This window comes from Electrona antarctica (assembly GCF_951216825.1).
Source record: "Electrona antarctica genome assembly, chromosome: 10".
NCBI lineage: Eukaryota > Metazoa > Chordata > Actinopteri > Myctophiformes > Myctophidae > Electrona > Electrona antarctica.
The window spans coordinates 23,167,324-23,191,138 of record NC_136791.1 but is presented as its reverse complement, the minus strand read 5'-3'; the positions used below and the strand labels follow the sequence as shown (position 1 = coordinate 23,191,138).

Here is a 23,815-nt window from a genome sequence, read left to right as displayed (position 1 = left end):
TAAAAAAGGTTACATACTTCTGCTATAAATCAAAACAAAAAAACAAAGGCCTGTGGGAAAAGTTTGTTTTTACTATTTTAATCGAGAAACAAAAACAAAAAAACATGTTTTCGAGAATTTGATCCGAATTTATTGGCTGACTTAGGTCTGGACGGGGTTTAATTTCTTCTTTTTGACACAGTAGTGAAGGTGTGATTGGCTCTTCCCCCTGAAGCCATGGAGACTAAAACAAAACCCATTTGATACGCTTCCTCTCTGGGCTAGAAGTTGGTCTGGACGGGGACGGGGGTGGGGGGGTGGGGCGGGGCGGGGGGGGTGCAGGCTGGAGACAGGGGGCATATCATTGGCTGCTTAAATGGTTTCCATTACACTTCAGCAAAAAGCATGACTGTTGTTTTATTCCATAGGATTTTTATACATCCCTCCATATTTCACCTGTATTTTTGCATACGTTCTGTCCACACAGCAGTCATAAAACTGCCAGCTTTTTTTAACCAATCTTCCAATCTTCACTTTGAAAGAAACTGCTTCTTCTTCTTCTTCTTCTTCTTCTTCTTCTTCTTCTTCTTCCTCTCTCTCTCTCTCTCTCTCTCTCTCTCTCTCTCCATTTTGGTGTCATCTCACACGTCGTCTGCGTACTCTTTTAATGTGTAGTGCTGCTGCGGTGTGTTTGGTATATCAGAGAGGCTTTTAATGTGTAGTGCTGCTGCGGTGTGTTTGGTATATCAGAGAGGCTTTTAATGTGTAGTGCTGCTGCGGTGTGTTTGGTATATCAGAGAGGCTTTTAATGTGTAGTGCTGCTGCGGTGTGTTTGGTATATCAGAGAGGCTTTTAATGTGTAGTGCTGCTGCGGTGTGTTTTCGTACTGAGAGTCTTTCCTGTAGTATTGTATTGTTGTCTGTGTGGTTATTGCTTCTGAACGAACGAACAGCTGCATGTGTAGCAGAGTGGCTCACAGCCTCAGCCTGATGGCCTCATAAGTCTAACATCTCCCCCCAAGTCATGGGGATATCCCTTTGGTTTGGTGGTTAAGATGTTGTCTTTCCACGCGGGAGACCAGGGTACGATGCCCGGGTGTCACACACATGCCCCGTATGAAGATTGATACTATAGGGCTGCAACTCTACATGGTTTTCTTTTCCATTAATCGAATAGTCGGAATGTGCGCTCTTTTTTTAATTTTGTTTTTAATTCAACATATCATATCGGTCACCCACAAAAGCTCAATAATTGTCTCCGCCAGGCCGAAGGCATGGGGAGAGAGTATGTTTTGCACTCCGTCCGTGTGTGTGTGTGTGTGTGTGTGTGTGTGAATGAGCCCGTGTGTCCGTCCGTCCGTGTGTCCGTCCGTCCGTCTGTGTACAGCTAATCTCCGGCACCGTTAACCCGGTCGATGCCAAACTTTGCACACACACTCCCTGGATGCCAACGATGAACCTCTGCGCCAAATTTTCCAGAACGCCACCGCAGGAGGCCGACTTTTGAAAAACACATTTCTTGATATTACTCCTCCAGATTCTGTCCAAAAATCCCACAAATCGCTACACACTATCTCTATAGTCATGTGTTCGAGAGTGCAATTTACGTGAAATCTTTCACAGACTTTCCTACTAGGCTGAGGAATATATCCCACCCTTTTCACATTGGCCTGTTATAGCGTCACCAACAGGTGGATTTTGGCACCCTTTTCATATTGGCCTATTATAGCGCCACCAGGAGGCCACAACATGACCTGCCCTGGTGGAGACCTGTGCCGCACTTTATACTTAATAGCACAATGGTGCAAAAATTGTGAAAATAGCCAATATTTTTCTTTTGCCTATAAATGCCATGCTCGAAAAAAATATGATTCATTATTATTTCATTATTTCATTAAGTTTTTTTTTAACCCATTAAAACCGGGAATGGCATCTGTGTTATTTTAGATTTTTAGCGTTGGCTATTCGAACATTGAATTTTTTTTTTAAATCTTGAAAGTGTCGAATGAAATGAAATGAACCGTATGTGTAGAATATGTGTTTAGAATGATCATATTGTGCTAACTATTTAGGAAACACAGCGCTATGGGTATGGTGCTTTCACAGCGTTTCACAAGTCACAGTTTGGAACGGGCTGAAACTTTTCAGTACTTTAAACTAACGTAGTGGGTGTGCGTTGTTAATTCTCATCCTGGAATGATTTTATCACCACTGGCAGATGGTTTAACCGTCCAATGACATGCTCAGTAGGATATCGCTTTTACCACGCACGCACGCACGCACGCACGCACGCAAGCACGCACGCACGCACGCACGCAATAAGAAAACACACTGAGCTCATGGTAATTAGCATCAGGGTTTTCTTGCGAAAGAAAGAGAGAGTTTGTAGTACTGTACACGCATTCACACACACACACACACACACTCTCTGTCATTAGTTAATGGGGCTTGCAGCCTGGCTTACCTGGTTCCCTATAGGCACTGATTGAGGTGAGAGCAGGCTGTGTGTGTGTGTGTGTGTGTGTGTGTGTGTGTGTGTGTGTGTGTGTGTGTGTGTGTGTGTGTGTGTGTGTGTGTGTGTGTGTGTGTGTGTGTGTGTGTGTGTGTGTGTGTGTGTGTGTGTTGGGTGGGGGGGGGGGGGGTGGTGTACACCCAACCCCGAAACATATGGGACCTAATGCCGCTTAGACACTCATCTGCATCAAGGCTTGTTGGACTGGGGTATAGTAGGTCCCTGCAGTCTGTGACATACTATGGTAGGCTCCTTGTCCACAGGGGTTGAGCCGCTTCTGGGCTTTTGGAAAAGGGCCGTAGTGCCGTGTCTAGGGGGGGTGTACTTGTATGTCATGGCGTAGTGTGGTGTCTAGGGGGGGTGTACTTGTATGTCATGGCGTAGTGTGGTGTCTAGGGGGGGTGTACTTGTATGTCATGGCGTAGTGTGGTGTCTAGGGGGGGTGTACTTGTATGTCATGGCGTAGTGTGGTGTCTAGGGAGGGTGTACTTGTATGTCATGGCGTAGTGTGGTGTCTAGGGGGGTGTACTTGTATGTCATGGTGTAGTGTGGTGTCTAGGGGGGTGTACTTGTATGTCATGGTGTAGTGTGGTGTCTAGGGGGGGTGTACTTGTATGTCATGGCGTAGTGTGGTGTCTAGGGGGGGTGTACTTGTATGTCATGGCGTAGTGTGGTGTCTAGGGGGGGTGTACTTGTATGTCATGGTGTAGTGTGGTGTCTAGGGGGGGTGTACTTGTATGTCATGGCGTAGTGTGGTGTCTAGGGGGTGTGTACTTGTATGTCATGGCATAGTGTGGTGTCTAGGGGGGGTGTACTTGTATGTCATGGCGTAGTGTGGTGTCTAGGGGGAGTGTACTTGTATGTCATGGCATAGTGTGGTGTCTAGGGGGAGTGTACTTGTATGTCATGGCGTAGTGTGGTGTCTAGGGGGGATGAATTTGGCTACGGACCCCCCTGTTTATGGCATTTCTATCTCCGAGACACCAATTTACATTGTAAAATCAATGTTCATTTAACTCTGAGCGTGTACACATACTCTCTGGGTTACAGACCCATAAGGGTCCATTTGGTTCCAAACTATCATGCAGCTGGGGACCCCCTGGAACTCCCTCAAGGACCCCTGGGGGTCCCCAGACCCCACTTCGGTAACCACTGCTCTATATGGGAAGCCATTGGTCCCCAAGGCTACTTATACTATACTCACTGCCATGTTGGCAGAATGTCAACCCGAGAATAGGCACACCGGGGTTCGTGTTGTTAATAAAATGGTAATTAGGAGTTTTCCTCGTGTCTCAAAATCCACTTTACAGTACATTCTGCAAAGGCCAAAAGGCTTTTAATGGAATGTGTAATGCAGGGTATTGTGGGAAGTCAATGCCTTTTTTCTCCTCCAAGGCCTGCACAGGGCCAGTGATGTGCAGTCATTAGAGGCTGAATGAATGGGGCCCTATACCAAAGAGCCTTTAAAGTAGGTGACCTTGCCTTGTCTTTACCAGGTAGCTGATAGAGAGACTATGATTTAATTATAGGGCCTTATTAGGTTTAATAGGCACGGATGAAAGGGGGAGAGAGAGAGTGAAGGAGAGACAGCGAAGAAAGTGGCAGAGATCTTTTTTCTTTTTTTGAGCTTTTGTCCCGACACGTCTCAACATTTGCCAGTGACAATGAATGGAGAAATTAGGTCAAATGTCCGCCAAATATGACGTACATTTGTGGCAACAGGCATTCTGATTGGCCAGTATGAGATGATGCATGATGATGCACGATGATAAGAGCGCCCCTCACTTCACACAGGTGTGATTTTTGAGGGGCGCTAGCCCCTTCTATAAACAGCTTTTGTCCCCACACGTCTCAATATTTGCCATTGACAATGAACGGAGAAATTGCGTCAGAATTCCGCTAAATATTACGTAAATTAAACATCAAAACATTAAACGCCATTGACATTGAAGGGAAAACGTCATATGTAAACGAGCAAATCGGCTAACCAATCAACATGTTGGTGGGAGCGCTTGGCCAATAAGGGACCACCCTCATTTGACACGGGTGTGATTTTTTTAAAGGACCACTTCACCACTTTTCAACCTGTCTTCAGATAATAGGTCCTCACTAATAATCATGATAAAATGGCACGATTTCTTTCTACTCAGTCTGTGTCTCATAGGAGGGCTGTGGGCAGTTTAGAAACCGTCTTCCAGTGACATCATCATTAGGCAGATATTTTTTTAAACAAGATTTTTTTACAAAAATGTTTAGATTTTCATTATCGTGAGAACGATGGCTTCCATTTTCGCATTGCAACTTTTCAGGACTAGAAAGACTGCAGTTTCTATTAGCTTGTATTCCCCATCGATGATGTCACTGGAAGACGGTTTCTGAACTGCCCACAGCCCTCCTATGAGACACAGACCGAGTAGAAAAATATTTGCGCCATTTTTTCATGATTATAAGTGAGGACCTATTATATGAAGCTAGGTTGAAAAGTGGTGAAGTGGTCCTTTAATAGTACCTAATCTGGTTCTAGTGTTGGCTAGATTGGCGCTGCTGGCCTTAGCAAATCCTCTTGTTGAGCCCCTCCAATGCATGGCTTTTGAAGATTACGTCATATGGCAGCCAAGCCTATGGACTTTTCAATGCTTGTTTAGAGGATTTATGACGTAAATTGAATGGAAGCCCAAAGTGGGGTCCGTTTAAATTATGTGAAAGTAGTTTGTGTCAAGGAGTCGTTGACGTGAAAAGGTTTGCAATGTACGTATACACTGTGCAAGGTAGGTAACAGTACCAGGGAGAATATAGCTCCTCTCTATTCTGAATAGTTGTAGACGCAGCGCAGCCCGGGGTCATGGCCTGGCAGAATGCATGAAGTCACTCTGACTCCACTTCAACCCAGCAGAAAAGTATTCCCCCCTGGCCTGTGTTGTCTCTGTTTGGCCGTCTGCATGCTGGGCTCGGCCGTGGAGCTGGTCTTTTAGCTCTAAATGGTGGGTTGTCGGCCGCGCAGACCGGTCCACGATGCAGAGGTGGTGATTTAGTGGGGAGATAAGCTCTCTGTAATGGCAGGGTGGAATAATTTCTCTTTAACCAGGAGGCCTGGCTCTCTCTCCACCCTCTCTAGAGAAATAACAAAAAGGTCTCCTCTCCTCTCCTCTCCAGTGTAAGCAACCCAAAAGAAAACAAGCCCAAAAGAAGCGACCATATATAGCATAGGCCACATGAGCACTTCAAATCTATCGGCTATTTGATAATAGCCGATCTACAAGCTCACAATGTGAGGAGTAAGTGAGCTTGTAAATGGTGCATTCATATAGTGCCTTTATTCCAAGGCGCTTTACAGAGATTGTGCATTACATTCACCCATTCACACACCTTGTATATCGGGAGCACATTGGGAGCAATTAGGGGTTCAGAGTCTTGCTCAAGGACACCTCAACACTGACTCTGGGGGAGCCCGGGATCAAACTGGGAACCTCATGTTCCCATCCGGCCACTCAACTGGCCACTCTACCCCTGAGCCACTGTTTGCACGGCCACTATTTTCCAAAAAGAAGAAGGGGAACAAAGTGCAAAATGTCACTTACTGCCAGATTTATTTAGCCAAAACAGCCCTCACTGTCAACTATTTTTCGTTTTTACCTTATTTTTTGAGGGGCGCTAGCCCCTTCTATAATCAGCTTTTGTCCCTGCTTCTCACGTCTGAAGATTTGCCATTGACCACGGTAAGAGAATTCCGGTCAAATGTCCGCTAAATTTTGTCCCCACACGTCTCAAGATTTGCCATTGATGGTGAACGGAGCAATGACGTCAGATGTCCGCTTTTTATGACGTAAATTAAACGCCATTGACATTGAAGGGAAAATGTACGTAATATGTAAACGAGAAAATCAGCTAACAAATCACAGGCAACAGGCATTCTGATTGGCCAGTATGGGAGGATGCATGATGATGTATGATGACAAGAGTTTCCCTCATTTCACACGGGTGTGATTATTTTAGTTTTCGGTCACGCTGTTTGATGTTTTTGTTCATTTTTGATAGTCATGGCTGCCAGTTCCTATTGGCTGCCTTTTGCTGTCGACTCATGACTACCAGTTCCCACCTGATGTTGTGTGCGAGTTCAGACTGATTCAGACCGTAATGTATAACTGCTAGCTTACATAAAATCTTAAGGCTAGGACTGAAGTCTAAGACATACAGGTCATCACTGAATCCTCTAAAGAGGAAGATACGATCTCCCACCATGCAACAGCACTTAATATATATCCCTGGACACGGGCCTTTCCCCTTGGGCTCAACCTCCTTCCAGGAGAAGGTTTCTGGACTGAATTTCCACATATCCTTTAAAGCCTGTGAGTTATTACAGCCACCATATATGTACAGCTCTCCATTGTAGGTGAAGGCTGACTGACAAAAGCGTCTTTCTGGAAGAAACTGTGCAGAAGGTGTGGTCAGCCAGTGGTTGGTCTCTGTGTCAAACACTCTGGTGGTGTTGTAGTAGTACTGATCCTCCCACCCCCTCTTGCCCCCAAATACAAACATCTTTGTCCCGATGATGGTGGCAGAGTGACGTGATGAAGCAGGAGGTGGAGTTCCTCTGGTGTTGATGAAAGACCAGACCATTGTGGTGGTGTCCAACTTGTAGATGTCATTAGTGGGTCTAGTCTGGTTCCATCCTCCGTGGATAAACATGACCTTCCCCAAGACACAGGCTGAGTGGTACCACCTCCCCTCTGGAATAGTCCCAGAAACCTGTGGTTTGAACCACATGTGGGCGTCGACATCAAAGGCATAAAGCACGTTGCAGTAATTATGACCTGCAATAGGCCTCCCTCCCCAGAGGTAGGCATATTCAACAAGAACAGCTGTGTGGCCGTCACGCCCGGAGGGAACCTCAAGGTAGCGTTCTTCTCCTCTTCCGGAGGTCACTGGGGCGAACGTCCTCCAGGTCAAAGACACTGTGTTGAAGACGAGAACATCAATGTGATCCTTGTCACCTCCGAAGGAGTACACATAGTGTCTCACTGTCACAGCACTCTGATTGGCTGTTCCTGGTGCTCTCAGACGCACGGCCCAGCGTAACATTACTCACGACAGTACCACAGTGGATAAAACCTATTGGTCCGTGGTGTCCTAGTAGTCAATGGTATCCTAGTGGTCAATGAGGACGTATTGGTCAAATCCCTCCGTGTAAACGTGTGGAATAATACTCTGCGTTTTTCACTTATATTCGCTCAGAGGCACAAACACCACGCAGGGTCTGTCCAATCCGTGAAGCCGATGCTTTGAGTTGACCAATCAGGGAGGACGATGCCCGTTGATCCTGGACGGTCGGCTCTCGTTCAGAGCACACATCACAGCCAGGTCAGTCGATCCTGTAGGCCTATACACTCGACGAATCAGACCCTTCCTGGGCCAGGAGTCAGCCAATCAGACCCTTCCTCACCCAGGAGTCAGCCCAAATCCTTATCCAGACATCAGTCATATCTATTATTATTGAGGGGTTCTAACCCCTCCTATAAACAGCTATAGTGTGGATTCTGTCTGAACACAATGCCAATGACAATGGATGGAGAATTTATGTCATATGTGGCTGAGCAAATCGTCTGGGAGCCCTTGGCCAATAAGGGACCACCATTCTTGATGATGATGTACGATGATTAGAGCACCCCTCACTTCACACGGGTGTGATTTATTTACCTCAACTTTAAGTAGTCACAGAATATCCATGGTCACTATGATCGCACACCGGATCGTTGGAAATGACTCTGAGAGAGCTGTTCGTTGCATCGACGCATTGTGAGCTGAGATCTTTGCTATATTTGAATTGAAATCCTGAATTATTGTTTTGCTATTTTTGAATTGGAATCCTGAAAAGTTACATTTTTATTTTATTTCAAATGCATTTAGTTATACTTATGTTAACTTTATGAACTTAAATGCAAATACATTGGACATAAAAATATAAAGGGCAATATATTTTTGAATACTAGTCATGCAGCTACAGTACTAATACAGACTGAAGTAATTAAAGCGGGTCATGTTTGGAACTGCTGAAATCAATTATATATCAATATTCAGATATTAACTTGAGGGCCATATAACGTGACGGTGGGGGCCGCATGTGGGCCCCGGGCCGCCAGTTGCCCATGCATGTTGTTGTAGATCATCTATTATGTAGGGTTGACGTGGTTAATGTATGTTCTGTAGTAATAATAATCCAAATCTACAAAGTAACTATAGTAACTCAAGTTTTAAAATTAATGTAAAAGTACAATATTTGGATCATCCAAGATGTAGTGGAGTAGAAGTACAAAGTATTGGAAATTGGAAATACTCGAGTAGTAAAGTACAAATACTTCTAAATTGTACTTACAGTAGAGTAGAGTAGATGCTCTGAGCATGCTTCAACTTGTAGCGTGGGCAAAAAAACACTTTGCCCACGCTACAAGTTGAAGTTGCGCACTAGCGTCATTTCCATCAACCAGCTGTTTAAGAACCAGGAAGAGACGCCTGGACTAGGTGTTTTATTGGCGTATATCTTTTCTACGTCCGATCATAGACATGGTAACGGCCCGCCTGCCTCTGATTGGCCTACCGACACGGCCTTACCAGAGCTTCCTCCGAGGTGGAAGATACGTACATGCTGGCAGCTAGAGGTTACTCCGTGGTGGGAAATAAATAAATAATACAAGTACGATACTACAAGAGAATGACAGCTTGGCACGCGCGACAGTAACTTTTATTTTTGTAGAAGAGGCAAACTAATATTCTTTATGCCGTTGGCCTGTTTATTTGTATACATGTGTAAACTTGAAACATTATTGTACTGTAAAAAGGTCTCTCTCTTTTCCCTTGAACTTTTTTAGTATAGTATTAGTTTACTATAATTAGATTAATACCTTGATCTTTATCTTTTTTAGTATAATAGTATTAGTTTACTATAATTAGATTAATACACGATAATCAACACTAACACTTTAATTTAGAACACAGCCAAATCAATGTTCAATTAATTATTCAATCTAAGCAAACGGCACAAACAATATTAGTTTGCCTCTTCTACAAAAATTAAAGTTACAAGTTACTGTTGCGTGTTGCCATTCTCTTGTACTTGTATTATTTCCCACCACGGAGTACCCTTGCATCTCGGAGGACAGGCAAGACGGGCAGTGTCGGTAGGCCAATCAGAGGCAGGCGGGGCGTTACCATGTCTATGCTCGGACGTAGAATAGATATACGCGTTTTATTGACGCCTCTTGACGCGACTGTCTGATTGGTTATACCCTCTGTGTGATTGGTCATTTCAGCCCTCCTCCTCCCACGAGCAGTCTGATTGTTCATTACAGTCCTCCTTCTCCCATCGAGCAGTCTGATTGGTCATTACAGCCCTCCTTCCATCGAGCAGTCTGATTGGTCATAACAGCCCTCCTCCTTCCATCGAGCAATCTGATTGGTCATTACAGCCCTCCTCCCATCGAGCAGTCTGATTGGTCATTACAGCCCTCCTCCCATCAAGCAGTCTGATTGGTCATTACAGCCCTCCTCTGATCGATACGAGAGAGAGCAGAGCTGGAGGACGGGCGTAAGAGGAGTGTTGGAAAGTAACTTGAGTACATTTACTCGAGTACAGTGTTAATTTAGATTAGCCAAAAAAATTGCTTCTAAATCACAATTCTTTCTGAAAAACCTCATGTTTCTGTGTCAGTGGTGCTCAACCTTTTTCATGTCAAGGACCCCCAGAATTAACTGTATTTGGCTGCGGACCCCCATCTGAATGTCTGTCTGTCTGTCTGTCTGTCTGTCTGTCTGTCTGTCTGTCTGTCTGTCTGTCTGTCTGTCTGATCAGTTTCTGCTCCTCCTAGAAACACAGGCGGGGGGGGGGGGGGGGGGGGTCCTTTAGTAGGGCTGATTGAGACCACGCTCTGCAGATAGATGAACGTGTGTGTGTGTGTGTGTGTGTGTGTGTGTGTGTGTGTGTGTGTGTGTGTGTGTGTGTGTGTGTGTGTGTGTGTGTGTGTGTGTGTGTTTCAGTACTGTGTCAGTGAAATCCATTCACAGCCTTCACCGTCAGTGAGCATTTTATTGTGTTAGGCTGCCCCCCGGAGGCCAAAGGGAATGGTGTGAAATGACTGGCTGGACACACACACACACACACACACATACAGTCATACACACACAGTTACGCGCGCACACACACACACACACACACACACATACACACACACACATGCATGCGCACACAGTCACACACACACACACACACACACACACACACACACACACACACACACACACACACACACACTGCACTTCATCAAAGTCGATATATATGGCTTGTTGAGTCAGCTTAACCCCGACATAATCAAAGATGGCAACGTTTTTACAACAAGGTAAAACGCTGAAGTATGAGGCACACGGCAGGGTCATGTTTTATGTGAAGCTGTAAATGATCTTCAGAGTTTTTGGTTAAAAGGCGAATGGAGTCTCAAACGGATCGCAGCATTTTTGAGAGGGTTTCTTTGTCCTTGCATACCTGGACTGTATCTTTGCACTGAAACGAATGCACGGTGAAAAACGGATCTGTATTGGTGTGTGTGTGTGTGTGTGTGTGCGTGTGCGTGTGCGCGTGCGCGTGCGTGCGTGCATGTGTCTGTGTCCCCACCATGTGCATAGTGCATACATGTGCAGTGCATGCACAGGTCGGCAGAAAAATTATGTCCATGTGAGTGTGTGTGTGTGTGTGAGAGAGAGACAGAGCAAGGACACTAACGTGAACATGTGTGTGTGCGTGTCTCTCTCTCTGCAGCCTTGCTGTCCTCGTGGTGCGAGGAGTTGGGTCGTCTCCTCCTCCTGCGTCATCAGAAGAACCGGCAGAACGAACCGCAGGTCAAAGTGCCCCCCATGCAGCCCACCATGAACAGCCTGAAGCCTGGCCTCACACACAAGTCAGTACCTAAACCCCCCCTAACACCTCACCATGAACAGCCTGAAGCCTGGCCTCACACACAAGTCAGTACCTAAACCCCCCCTAACACCCCACCATGAACAGCCTGAAGCCTGGCCTCACACACAAGTCAGTACCTAAACCCCCCTAACACCCCACCATGAACAGCCTGAAGCCTGCTGGCCTCACACACAAGTCAGTACCTAAACCCCCCCTAACACCCGACCATGAACAGCCTGAAGCCTGGCCTCACTCAGTCAGTACCTAACCCCCTATAACCCACATGCAGGGGTTCATGGGGGGGGGGGGGTTCCAAATGTCTGTAACTTAAAGGCTAATCTGAGTTATGGGGGTCTGTTGCCTAATGCAGTGGTTCCCAAACTTTTTCATGTCAAAGACCCCCAAAATGACACTAATTAGCCTGTGGACCCCCATTTGAAATGACTTGCCAGGGACCCCCATAAGAGAAGATTTTTACAGCTCTATAGCAGTGATTCTCAACCCGTTTAATTTCAAGGACCCCCAGTTTGACATGCATTAGTCTATACGGACCCCCAATTTAATGGCATTTCTATCTCTGGGACCCCCAATTTATATTGTAAAACCAATGTTAATTTAACTCTGAGAGTGTACAAATGGAACCAAATGGACCCGTTAACTCCAACCTGAAACCTTTTCTAATTGTAAAAGACCCACGCGAACTCCAGTTTTAGGTGATAACCTATAACCTATGGTGACCACGGTGGTCACCTCATCACCGAAAACTGGAGTATGAATAGGCCTTAAACAAGTGAAGGCATGTTGTGGTTTTTTCAAACATCGCCGTGAGCAGGTTATCCCCTAAAACTGGACTACTGGAGTATGCATGGGCCTTAAGCCAGACTCTTTATTTGAAACCACAAAACAACCATGTATCTTGTGATGTCCTGGAAAATTGTCCTCACAATGTCTTAACTGTCAAATTCTACTATATCTACTTTGTTGGGACATTTTGTAATTCAAGTACACACACACACACACACACACACACACACACACACACACACACATAGGAAAGAGAGCAGTGAAGTCATAGATAGTTTGTAGAACATTCTGTGCTCACTCCCTCTCGCCTGGGCTTGGCTTGCCAAGAGTGCGCTCACCCCTCCGCGGAGGATGCTGGGATATGTTGAGCATTTGAGGAAACATTGAACACGACGTCCATTCCAAACGGCTCACCTCTGGAGAAACTAAAAACACACCGCCGTCCAAAAGCAACAGTGGAAGAAGTAGCCTGTTTCGGGTTTTTTTACTCGAGTAAAAGTAGATGTGCCACAGCATAAAAATTATCTGTTGCATGTAAAAAAAACCTATTAAACATTTAACATATAACAGTATCAGAATATCAAATAGTACCAAAGTAAAAGTGTTCATTTTTCAATAATTGTAGTGGAGTAAAAGAAAGTGCACGCACGCACGCAAGCACGAGGGCCTGGTGTGTTTGTTATGATTCACAGTTTCTCGTGTTTTGGCTTGAAAGGTTTGGATCTCAATCTGAATGGCAAACATTCCAAGTGCCCCCCAGCTATCTATATATATATATACACAGTATATTTATTTTATTTATCTATCCATCTATCTAGTGACTCCCAAGTTTCATCACTTTCTTTTTCCTTGTTTTTTTTCCCACGAGGGCATGCAAGGCCCCCCCCCCCCCCCCCCCCCCGTCCCAGACCTGTTATCCTGGAGGGAATGATTTGAAATTGAGATCCAAGACATTTGGAATTGCATAACCCTTTGGCGGGGCTGTGGGACATATTCCCCAAACTACCCCCCTTAAAGGGGACTACCACCCATTTTCAACATTAAACTATGTCATTTATGTGCCTTAGGGGGCTGATCTATGGAAGTATGAAAAAGGGTCCATTGACAACAATGTTGCACATTAAGCTAATCTTCTTCTTTTTATTTGGAGACCCCCCTGGGAGTCCCAACCCCTAGTTTGGGAACCACTGCCCTAGAGAAGTAGTTTGGCAGGTATCTGTACACTGCTCCTCTGAGTGTGTTAAAACAGTCTATGGCCCCAAGCCGCGGCTTGAGAATCGCTGCCCTATGACAGTGTTGTTTGCTTTGGTGTTTTGCTTCCCAGTGATGCCAATGTTGTGTGTTTGACCGTAGACATAGAGAAAGGTATAGATGCCTCCTTCGGCTCTGGGGCTCACAGAAGAAGGTATAGATGCCTCCTTCGGCTCTGGGGCTCACAGAAGAAGGTATAGATGCCTCCTTCGGCTCTGGGGCTCACAGAAGAAGGTATAGATGCCTCCTTCGGCTCTGGAGCTCACAGAAGAAGGTATAGATGCCTCCTTCGGCTCTGGAGCTCACAGAAGAAGGTATAGATGCCTCCTTCGGCTCTGGGGCTCACAGAAGAAGGTATAGATGCCTCCTTGGGCTCTGGGGCTCACAGAAGAAGGTATAGATGCCTCCTTGGGCTCTGGGGCTCACAGAAGAAGGTATAGATGCCTCCTTGGGCTCTGGGGCTCACAGAAGAAGGTATATATGCCTCCTTGGGCTCTGGGGCTCACAGAAGAAGGTATAGATGCCTCCTTGGGCTCTGGGGCTCACAGAAGAAGGTATAGATGCCTCCTTGGGCTCTGGGTCTCACAGAAGAAGGTATAGATGCCTCCTTGGGCTCTGGGGCTCACAGAAGAAGGTATAGATGCCTCCTTCGGCTCTGGGGCTCACAGAAGAAGGTATAGATGCCTCCTTCGGCTCTGGGGCTCACAGAAGAAGGTATAGATGCCTCCTTGGGCTCTGGGGCTCACAGAAGAAGGTATAGATGCCTCCTTGGGCTCTGGGGCTCACAGAAGAAGGTATAGATGCCTCCTTCGGCTCTGGGGCTCACAGAAGAAGGTATAGATGCCTCCTTCGGCTCTGGGGCTCACAGAAGAAGGTATAGATGCCTCTTTGGGCTCTGGGGCTCACAGAAGAAGGTATAGATGCCTCTTTGGGCTCTGGGGCTCACAGAAGAAGGGGACGTTCGGTATAGGCCAGTCAGGCATGTTTTCTCATGCCAAAAAAGCTCCTTTGGATTGAATTGATAAAGATGTGCTCTGATTGGCCAGTAGTGACTTGAGTGACAGCGACGCAGTGTGCCTTACTTCCGCCTAAAAGGAGAATTCCATGAAGGCTTTCTTACCTTTATTTGTAGTTGTTACGTCCCCACCAAAGAGGTCCAGGTGTTATTTTGTGCAAAAGTGCATTATTGGCGATTTCCCCTAATATAAGCCCTCAATGGGGGTTGGGTTTTTGTGCTAATTCGCTTATTTCCATCAAAATAAGTAGTAAAGTGTGCCGCTTAGGATACTATTTACATTATGAAGAGTTGAGTTGATTTTTGAGCGATGGAAACAAGCCAATTAGCACAACATCCCAATTCCCCAGTCAATTCAATGCAATTCAATTCAATTCATTGAGGGCTTATATTAGGGGAAATTGCCAATAATGCACTTTTGCACAAAATAACACCTGTACCTCTTTGGTGGGGAACTACAAATATAGGTAAGAAAGCCTTCTAGCATGGAATTCTCCTTAACAGTGCGATACAGGTCTCTCCAATGAACTGCAGCGGCCAAGGAGGCATCTATGTTCTTATATCTATGTGTTTGACTGTGTGTTTGGCAGTGATGGCTCCTTCCCCTACGACTCTGTCCCGTGGCAGCAGAGCAGCAACCAGGCACCCCCCGGACCCCCCGCACTCTCCGTGGTCACGACGGTGTGGGGTGTGACCAACACGTCCCAAAGTCACGTAGGTTACACGTCATGCCTCGAATACACTATACACACACATCACTGTTTAGAATCAGACGACAGCCAGGTTGAAAGTGGTTCAAGTAGAACATCGTCACTGTATCTCCATATTTTAACTTTTTGTGTGTGCTTTTTTTCTCGTACATTTACGCCCTATACTTGTTCACATGAAAGCATCACAAGTTGCAGATCTACACGCTCCAAACACGGCACCAAGCTACGCGTTTTGAGGCTTGTTGTCGATCTGCTACTTTTGCTATATACAAGTTTAATGTTTGTCTTTAGTTCAATGTTTGTTTAATAAATGCCATTGACAATGAAGGGAAAACTTACGTAATTTTGTAACTCATTACGTCATATTGTCTCTTTATTGTTAATGGCATTTAAGGTTTGTGTTGGCACCGTTTGTTTTACATTACCATTACAATACAACACATAATCAACATAGACTTTAATATATTAGCGCCCCTCACTTCACAGAGGTGTGATTTTTTAATTTGAATTGAACTTGTGAGATTTCCACCCAACAGATACTATATATACTGTGTGTATATGTATATATATATGTATATGTATATATATATATACACACACACACATACATATATATTTTAGGCTATATGCCTATGGACTTTGACCCTGTATTTGTGAAATGATTGCGGTACGATCCAACTCCATTAACGCCGTTGCGTTGCAGGTGCAGAGCCACTCCATGGTGAACAGCAACAACCACATGAACCCGGGCGGGAACCACCCCATGGGTCAGGGCATGTCGGGCGGCGGGGCGGGGCTCAACTCGCCGCCGTTCGGCGGGCAGCAGCAGCAGTTCCCGTCCAAAGGAGGAAGCTCCAACCAGGCCTACATGCAGGCGGGCATGTACGGCAGACCCGGAGGCTACCCCGGAGGCCCCGGGGGATACAGCGGCAGGTATAGGGCTGGCACCATTGCACATTTAAGTTGACCATTCATTGCCACACTCATAATGATAATTGCGATTGTGAACAGAAAATGTCTGTTTCCGGGTGCGGGGCGGTTGACCCAGAGTAATCTAGTAAGAGAGTGGCGACACACTTTGATCTCGCCGCAAAGCGAATTGCTATGGGCTATAGTTCCAAACATTGGAACTATCCATTGAGATAGAATGAGCACTTCCGCATTCCATTGTTACAATGGGAGTCAACGCTAGTGTCGCCACTCTCTTACTAGATTACTCTGGCTTGACCGCCAATCCCTGAGCGATCTCAGATCTGGTCCGGTTAGCGGACTCCCAGGAAAAAACCCTGAAACGCGACTTTGCGCCGCATTTTTCGACGCTTTCGTGCGACACTGTACTATGATCAAGTAGGATAGGCCTATATGTTCATTTAAATTTGTCTGGCCCCGACTACAGCGACGACATTACGATTTGTCTTTTATTATTTTTCCTTGCAGTTATTCCGGGGGTCCCAACGGCCCCCCTCCGGGAGGCATGGGAGGCATGACCTCGCCACACGCCCGCCCTGGTCCGGGTGACTTCGTGCAGCCGGCCGCGCAAGCGGCGGCCGCTGCGGTGGCGGCCGCGGCCGCTACAGCCACGGCAACGGCCACGGCCACGGTGGCCGCCATGCAGCAGGACAACCAGAACAAACAGGACATGAGCCAGTACGGACAGGTGAGCCCTAACCCAGTGTTGTTTTTGTCGACTAAAACTAAGACGAAAAATGTTCGTCGACTACCTTTTTCCACTGACGAAAACTAAATGAAAACTAAGCTATGATGACTAAAACTAAGACTAAATATATTGACAATTTCGTTGACGAATATAAACTAGACTAAAATGTTAGGAAGGGACTAGTGGACAGGAGATCAAGTCATTCTACACTTGGTTGCATGCTGAAAATAGCAGATCTACAAGCTCAAAACACTCTCGCGCTGCGACACGTTGTGAGCTTGTAGATCAGCTATTTTCAGCAAGTGTAATAACAGTCATTACGACGGCATCAAGGCCCGCCAAAATACATTTTAGTCGACTGAATCAACTGTAGATTTAGTTGACTAAAACTAGACTAACACTAAAACATTCCAGGTGACTAAAATGTGACTAAAACTAAATGAAAACTATTCAAGAGACTACAACTCAAATAGAAATTTGCTACCAAAAACAACACTAACCCTAAACGCTATCCCTAACCGAGGGATAAATCTAAATATAAGATTTAGAAACCTTTAGTAATTCTAGTAAGACAAAGTATTTTAGCAACCTAGGCTAAACATACTTTTAGTAGCAAATTCTGATTTAAGCTGCAGTCTTTTGCAGTCAAGTTTGTCACACTTTTAGACCATATCTGTGGTCATCATATGGGCATACCTAACAATGGATGCCAAAAAAATGGGAAAATTCTCATTTTTGTGTGTTTTTATATCAAAGGTCAATTACTTACTGCTGCGTGATGACGTGTAGAGATACACATCGATAAAAGCCAATAAAAATGAAGCTCACCAGTTTGTTTCCCATGCTTCTTGTCCTCCTCCACAGCTGGTTTTGATTAAAGAACTACTCAGTTTTTACTCTCATTCAAGATGACATCCAGACAGTGTATTACTTGTTTTAAACATAATCATCACGCTAAAATATGTATATAGGTTGTGTACAGGTTAGAAATAATCTGCTGGCTTTTTTTAATGTCTCCCTGTCACTTTGTTTACAAACGAAATTCACGTGCAGGAAGTCACAGACTTTGAGACCCCATAGCCTGGAGGGATGCAACGCTCTGATTGGTTCAGAAACTTCAGAGCCAGCGTTTCCAGCTAAAACTAAATAATAAAATACTAAAATAAAATGTCCACCATTTCCGTTGCCCTACACCTTTAAGCCTGCCTAAGCTACTTAAACTATTTAAGTTTAAGTGGTCACCTTATCACCTAAAACTGGAGTCTGAATAGGCCTTTACAGGGGACTCACCTGTATATAAACCCCCCCAATAAATCAAATGTTTGTGGTTTTTCCCCCCACAGATGTGTCCGTCGTTCCAGATGGGGCCCACACAGACCTACCAGACCAACAGCCAGTTCATGAGCCAGGCCGGCCCGCGAGGGCCCCCCGGCGGAATGAACCCAGCTGGCATGGTGTCGCCCATGAACAACCCCAACATGGGCGGGCCCCCCATGGGCATGGGCCAAGCTCGAGTCCCAGGCATGGGGGGGCCTTTCGGAGTGCATGGCGGACAGCGGATGCCGCAGCAGGGGGGCTATCCCGGAGGAGGGCCCCCCAGACAGGGCATGCCCATGCAGGCCATGAAGAGGCCGTACCCCGGAGAGGCAAGTGGCGCCATGTGAATTCCTTACTGGGGGGTCCTTTAGGGGGTATACCCCCAGCTCAATTAGCTAATACTGCATCACAATCATTTTAACCCCTGTATCCATTTTTTTTATATGTTGGCTATTTAAAAATAGCAGATGTTGGGCCTGGGCCGCGGCTGAGCGGTCCAGGCACCTAGGCCGGTAACCCAGCCTGACAGCGTGCCGCGGGTTCGAGTCCCAGCATGCTTCCCCCCCATCTCTCTCCCCCTTCCTGTCACATTACTGTACCCTATCAAATAAAGGCAAAAGAGCCATAAAAAAAGCAGATGTTAAAGCTCACGGCATGGCACGAAGTGACACGCTGCAAGCTTTATACATCTGCTATTTTCTTTAAATATGTTTTTTTTTATATTTCTATTTATTTATTAAATGATAGCAATACCACAATGTAGAATCTCTCTAGTTACAAGTAAAAGGCTTGTATTTAACATTGTACTTCAGTAAAGAGGTATACAAAGGGAGTAGCATTTAATATACTTGCGGAAGCAAAATTAAAAATGCTCAACAACAAAAGCATCAGATCTGCAAGGTCGAAACGCTGTGCAAAGCCACGCGTGTTGAGCTTGCAGATCTGTCCCTTTTTGCTACAGTATATCAGAATTTGAACAGTGAAAGGTTTTTGGACACAGAGAGACGACGTGTAATAATCTAACCTCCATTGAAACCTGTTTTGTTCCGTTTGTCCTTCCAGTCACCGTATGGCGGTCAGCAGTACGGCGGGCCCAACGGTCAGTTCCCTCCCCAGCAGGGTGGGCAGTACCCGTCGGGCAACGCCTCCAGACCGATGCCCTCGCCCAACTACCCCGGCCAGAGGATGCCGGGGGGCGGCGGGCAGCAGGGCCAGGGGCAGTACCCGCCCGGCATGCCCAGCATGGGCCAGTACTACAAGGTAAAGCTGACTCCAGTGTTGTTCTCGTCGACTAAAACTATGACGAAATATGTTCGTCGACTACCTTCTTTCACTGATAAAAACTAAATAAAATCTAAGCCATGATGACTAAAACTAAGACTAAATATACTGTCGATTTTGTCAACAAATCAAAACTAGACGTTAGATGTTAGGCAGGGACTAGTGGACAAGACGCGTTGTGAGCTTGTAGATCGGCTATTTTCAGCATGTGTAAAATCAGTCATTACGACGGCATCAAGGCCCGCCAAAACACATTTTCTGTAGATGTAGTCGACTAAAATCTTATGATATTTAATCGACTAAAACTAGACTAATTCAAGAGACTATGACTAAAACTAAAATAGAAATTTGCTGCCAACAACACTGGCTGACTCCCAGCTTGGAGTTGGGGTCTTCCGTTAATAGGACTTTATTTTGTAGTGGCGTAGAGATGTCCAAAGAACTGACCGTGCTCTGTTTGGTCGTTGGTGTGTCCTTCATTGCAGGAGCCATTCAACGGACAGAGCACTAACTTCTCTGGGGGAGGGCCGTACTCATACAGCCAAGGCAACGCGGTACGTCTCCTGCCCTTCAAATTGTGTGTGTGTGTGTGGGTGCGCGTGTGTGTGTGTGTGTGTGCGTGCGTGTGTGTGTGTGTGTGTGCGCGCGTGTGTGTGTGTTTACCCAATCTGTACGGTAGATTATGTTAGAAATGCAGTAAGTGATACTTTATTAACCGTCTCTCTCTCTCTCTCCTCATTTCCTGTATATCTACTGTATGCTATCAATAAAGGCAGAAAAAAATATATATCTTTCACTTAATTGTCACTTAATGTTTTTATTGCCTGTGCAAAGATCAATAACGAGATTTGTAAAAGAAAGAAAAAGAATAAAAGTGTTAAATAACTACTGTATATATTATGTCTCTCTCTCTCCAGCCTCCGAGGCCTGGTAACTACCCTCACTCGCCCGTCCCCGGTAACCCCACGCCCCCCATGACCCCAGGAAGCAGTATTCCTCCGTACCTGTCGCCCGGCCAGGACGTCAAGCCCCCCTTCCCCCCCGACATGAAGCCCAGCATGACGTCGCTTCCTCCGCCGTCGGGTGAGGAGGAGAAGAGCTTCACGCTCGAGCGTCGCACAGCGCGGCCGCTATCACAGCACTCCACAGTTTAGGCATTTAGCAGACGCTCAAGTCATTGTTGTGTGGAAGGAATAGTTTTACTGCTCCAGCTCAGTGGCCTTGTGGTTAGAGTGTTCGCCCTGAAAGTGGGAGGTCGAGGTTCGATCCCCAGGCCGGGGTCATACCAAAGACTGTAAAAATGGGACCCAATGCCTTCCTGCTTGGCACTCAGCATCAAGGGTTTATAAGGGATATAATATTGATACTAAGGGCTCCATTTTATCACACAGTAAATGGTGTCCTATAGGAAGTTGTGTCGTCACTGCCTTTTACACACCAGAGGTACACAGTAAATGGTGTCCTATAGGAAGTCTATACACACCAGAGGTACACAGTAAATGGTGTCCTATAGGAAGTCTTTACACACCAGAGGTGCACAGTAAATGGTGTCCTATAGGAAGTCTTTACACACCAGAGGTACACAGTAAATGGTGTCCTATAGGAAGTCTTTACACACCAGAGGTACACAGTAAATGGTGTCCTATAGGAAGTCTATACACACCAGAGGTACACAGTAAATGGTGTCCTATAGGAAGTCTTAACACACCAGAGGTACACAGTAAATGGTGTCCTATAGGAAGTCTATACACACCAGAGGTACACAGTAAATGGTGTCCTATAGGAAGTCTTAACACACCAGAGGTACACAGTAAATGGTGTCCTATAGGAAGTCTTAACACACCAGAGGTACACAGTAAATGGTGTCCTATAGGAAGTCTTAACACACCAGAGGTACACAGTAAATGGTGTCCTATAGGAAGTCTTAACACACCAGAGGTACACAGTAAATGGTGTCCTATAGGAAGTCTTAACACACCAGAGGTACACAGTAAATGGTTTCCTATAGGAAGTCTTTACACACCAGAGGTACACAGTAAATGGTGTCCTATAGGAAGTCTTTACACACCAGAGGTACACATTAAATGGTGTCCTATAGGAAGTCTTAACACACCAGAGGTACACATTAAATGGTGTCCTATAGGAAGTCTTAACACAACAGGGTTACACTGTAAACGTTGTCCTAAAGGAAGCGGTGTCGCCCTCCCTCTCCCGTCCCAGGCCACCCCAACGAGGAGCTGCGGCTGACGTTCCCGGTGCGCGACGGCGTGGTCCTGGAGCCCTTCCGCCTGGAGCACAACCTGGCCGTCAGCAACCACGTGTACCACCTGAGACCCTCCGTCCACCAGACCCTCATGTGGAGGTAACGCAACGCAGCCTAACATCCGTCTTAACAGTAGAATATCTGTACAATCGAAACTATGAGTATACACTATAGAGAGTGCTATGTCTACATGATACAATCTAAATGACATGAGTTTGCATGTTCTCCCCGTGTCCCCTAGGCTAGGTACCCTCACAAAAAAACATGCAGTAATCCTGGTCTCTAAACTGCCTCACCCTGGCCAGCCGGGGCGCCTGATGGAGGGGAAAGGAACTGGTTGGAATAACGTGTTCCTTCCACGCATTACGTCCAACCAGGGAAACTCCCCCCTGTCAGGTGTAAAGGAGCAACCTGGACACTCATGCATGAAGGAAGCATGAGTTCAAGTCCGTTGCTCTCCCCAGGTTGGAGGAGGGTGTATAGAGCCCAGGATCACATTAGATAATTGACACAGGGGTGAAAAATGGGTTACAAAATCGTGGGATAAAATTTAGGGGGAAAAAAAGAATATCTGTACAATCAAAACTATGAGTATACACTATAGAGAGTGATATGTCTACAATGATAAAATGCTATCTAAATGACATAAGTTTAGCATTTGCATACGCCTGTAAGGTCGTCGAGGCTAGTGCAAGTGCTACTGAAGAGGTGAGTTTTCAGACTACGGCTGAACGACTGATTGCAAATGTGCAGTATTGGGGAAAGTACCAATACTCCACTGTAGAAAATACACTGCTATTTTCAAATGGCCGAAATGTATATAGGGCTGAAGTAGTTCATGTATGTTTTGTAATAAAAATCTAAATATATAAAAAGTAACTAGTAAGTAAAGTTTTCACATAAATGCAATTGAGTACAATATTTAGACAGTAAGTACACAGTAGAATACCTCAAAACATTACTTGGATACAGTACTACTTAACACTTTCAGCACCCCCTGCTGTTCATTTGAAATGACCGCAGGGAGCCAACTATATCCCCCATATAGGCGCCATTCTATTTCCGTCAATACAGAAATGCTCAACCTTTTTCATGTCAAGGACCCCCAGAATTATCTGTATTTGGCTGCGGACCCCAATCTGAAAATATGTACTTCCAGTTCCAGTGACCCCCCAGAAGCAAAGATTTGAGTTAGAAACGTTATATAGAATATATATTCAAAGATTTGCGCCACATTTTCACGATTTAAAAAAAAAATAGCAGATCTACAAGCTCATGGCGCGGCACCGAGTGCCGCACCATGAGCTTGTAGATCTGCTATTTTTCAACGGCTACAGTATAACATAATGCTTAAAACACCAAAAAAGTAAGTGTACTTTTCCATACTTGTTGTGGTACTACAGGTCAGACCTGGAGCTGCAGTTCAAGTGCTACCACCACGAGGACCGGCAGATGAACACTAACTGGCCCGCCTCGGTGCAGGTCAGCGTCAACGCCACACCGCTCACCATCGAGCGGGGCGACAACAAGACGTCCCACAAGCCCCTGCACCTGAAGCAAGTCTGTCAGCCCGGCAGGAACACCATCCAGATCACTGTCACCGCCTGCTGCTGCGTGAGTCATTGTTGTGTTGTGACTATAACGAACGGCCGCCGGCCCGGGCTATAACACTGGCGACGGAACGGGAACCCAAAATGTGTCCGTTTCCGCGGGGAGTTCCTTATTTACTGTTTAGTTTAGTTTTTTGAATAGTTCAACTACTAGACGATCTACATTGGCACGTGGAGAGCTTGTAGATTGGCTATTTTAACTATTCGAAAATGTTTTTCAAAATAGTAATAAAAGGCAAAGAAGTTTAGGGATAAGGGGTTTAGAACTGACGAAAATAGAGCCCTAAGTCTAAAAGACTAAAAGACTAAGATTTAGAAGTATTTGTGTAGAAACCCATGTCGTATGCTGCATCTTCAGTAGCTATAGTATAAGTATAGAAGAAGTATAGAAGCTATGAGCGCATGGTTACGCCCCGGAAATAGCTGATCTACAAGCACTCAGCGCGTCACATGGAGCTGCGTTGTGAGCTTGTAGA

The 23,815-nt window shown here is 45.7% G+C and overlaps 1 protein-coding gene across 1 annotated transcript in view; it reads left to right on the top strand.

Moving 5' to 3' along the window:
• Window positions 1-23,815, top strand: part of zmiz1a (zinc finger, MIZ-type containing 1a) — a gene marked incomplete at its 5' end in the record, with an annotated part of 97,084 nt that overhangs the window by 60,958 nt on the left and 12,311 nt on the right. The window contains 10 exons of the mRNA XM_079511861.1: window positions 11,294-11,432; window positions 15,092-15,215; window positions 15,915-16,144; window positions 16,649-16,868; window positions 18,212-18,514; window positions 19,248-19,460; window positions 19,952-20,020; window positions 20,387-20,549; window positions 21,687-21,828; window positions 23,133-23,343. Of these exons, the coding sequence (XP_079367987.1) occupies window positions 11,294-11,432; window positions 15,092-15,215; window positions 15,915-16,144; window positions 16,649-16,868; window positions 18,212-18,514; window positions 19,248-19,460; window positions 19,952-20,020; window positions 20,387-20,549; window positions 21,687-21,828; window positions 23,133-23,343 (1,814 nt within the window). The remainder of the gene's footprint in view (window positions 1-11,293; window positions 11,433-15,091; window positions 15,216-15,914; window positions 16,145-16,648; window positions 16,869-18,211; window positions 18,515-19,247; window positions 19,461-19,951; window positions 20,021-20,386; window positions 20,550-21,686; window positions 21,829-23,132; window positions 23,344-23,815) is intronic.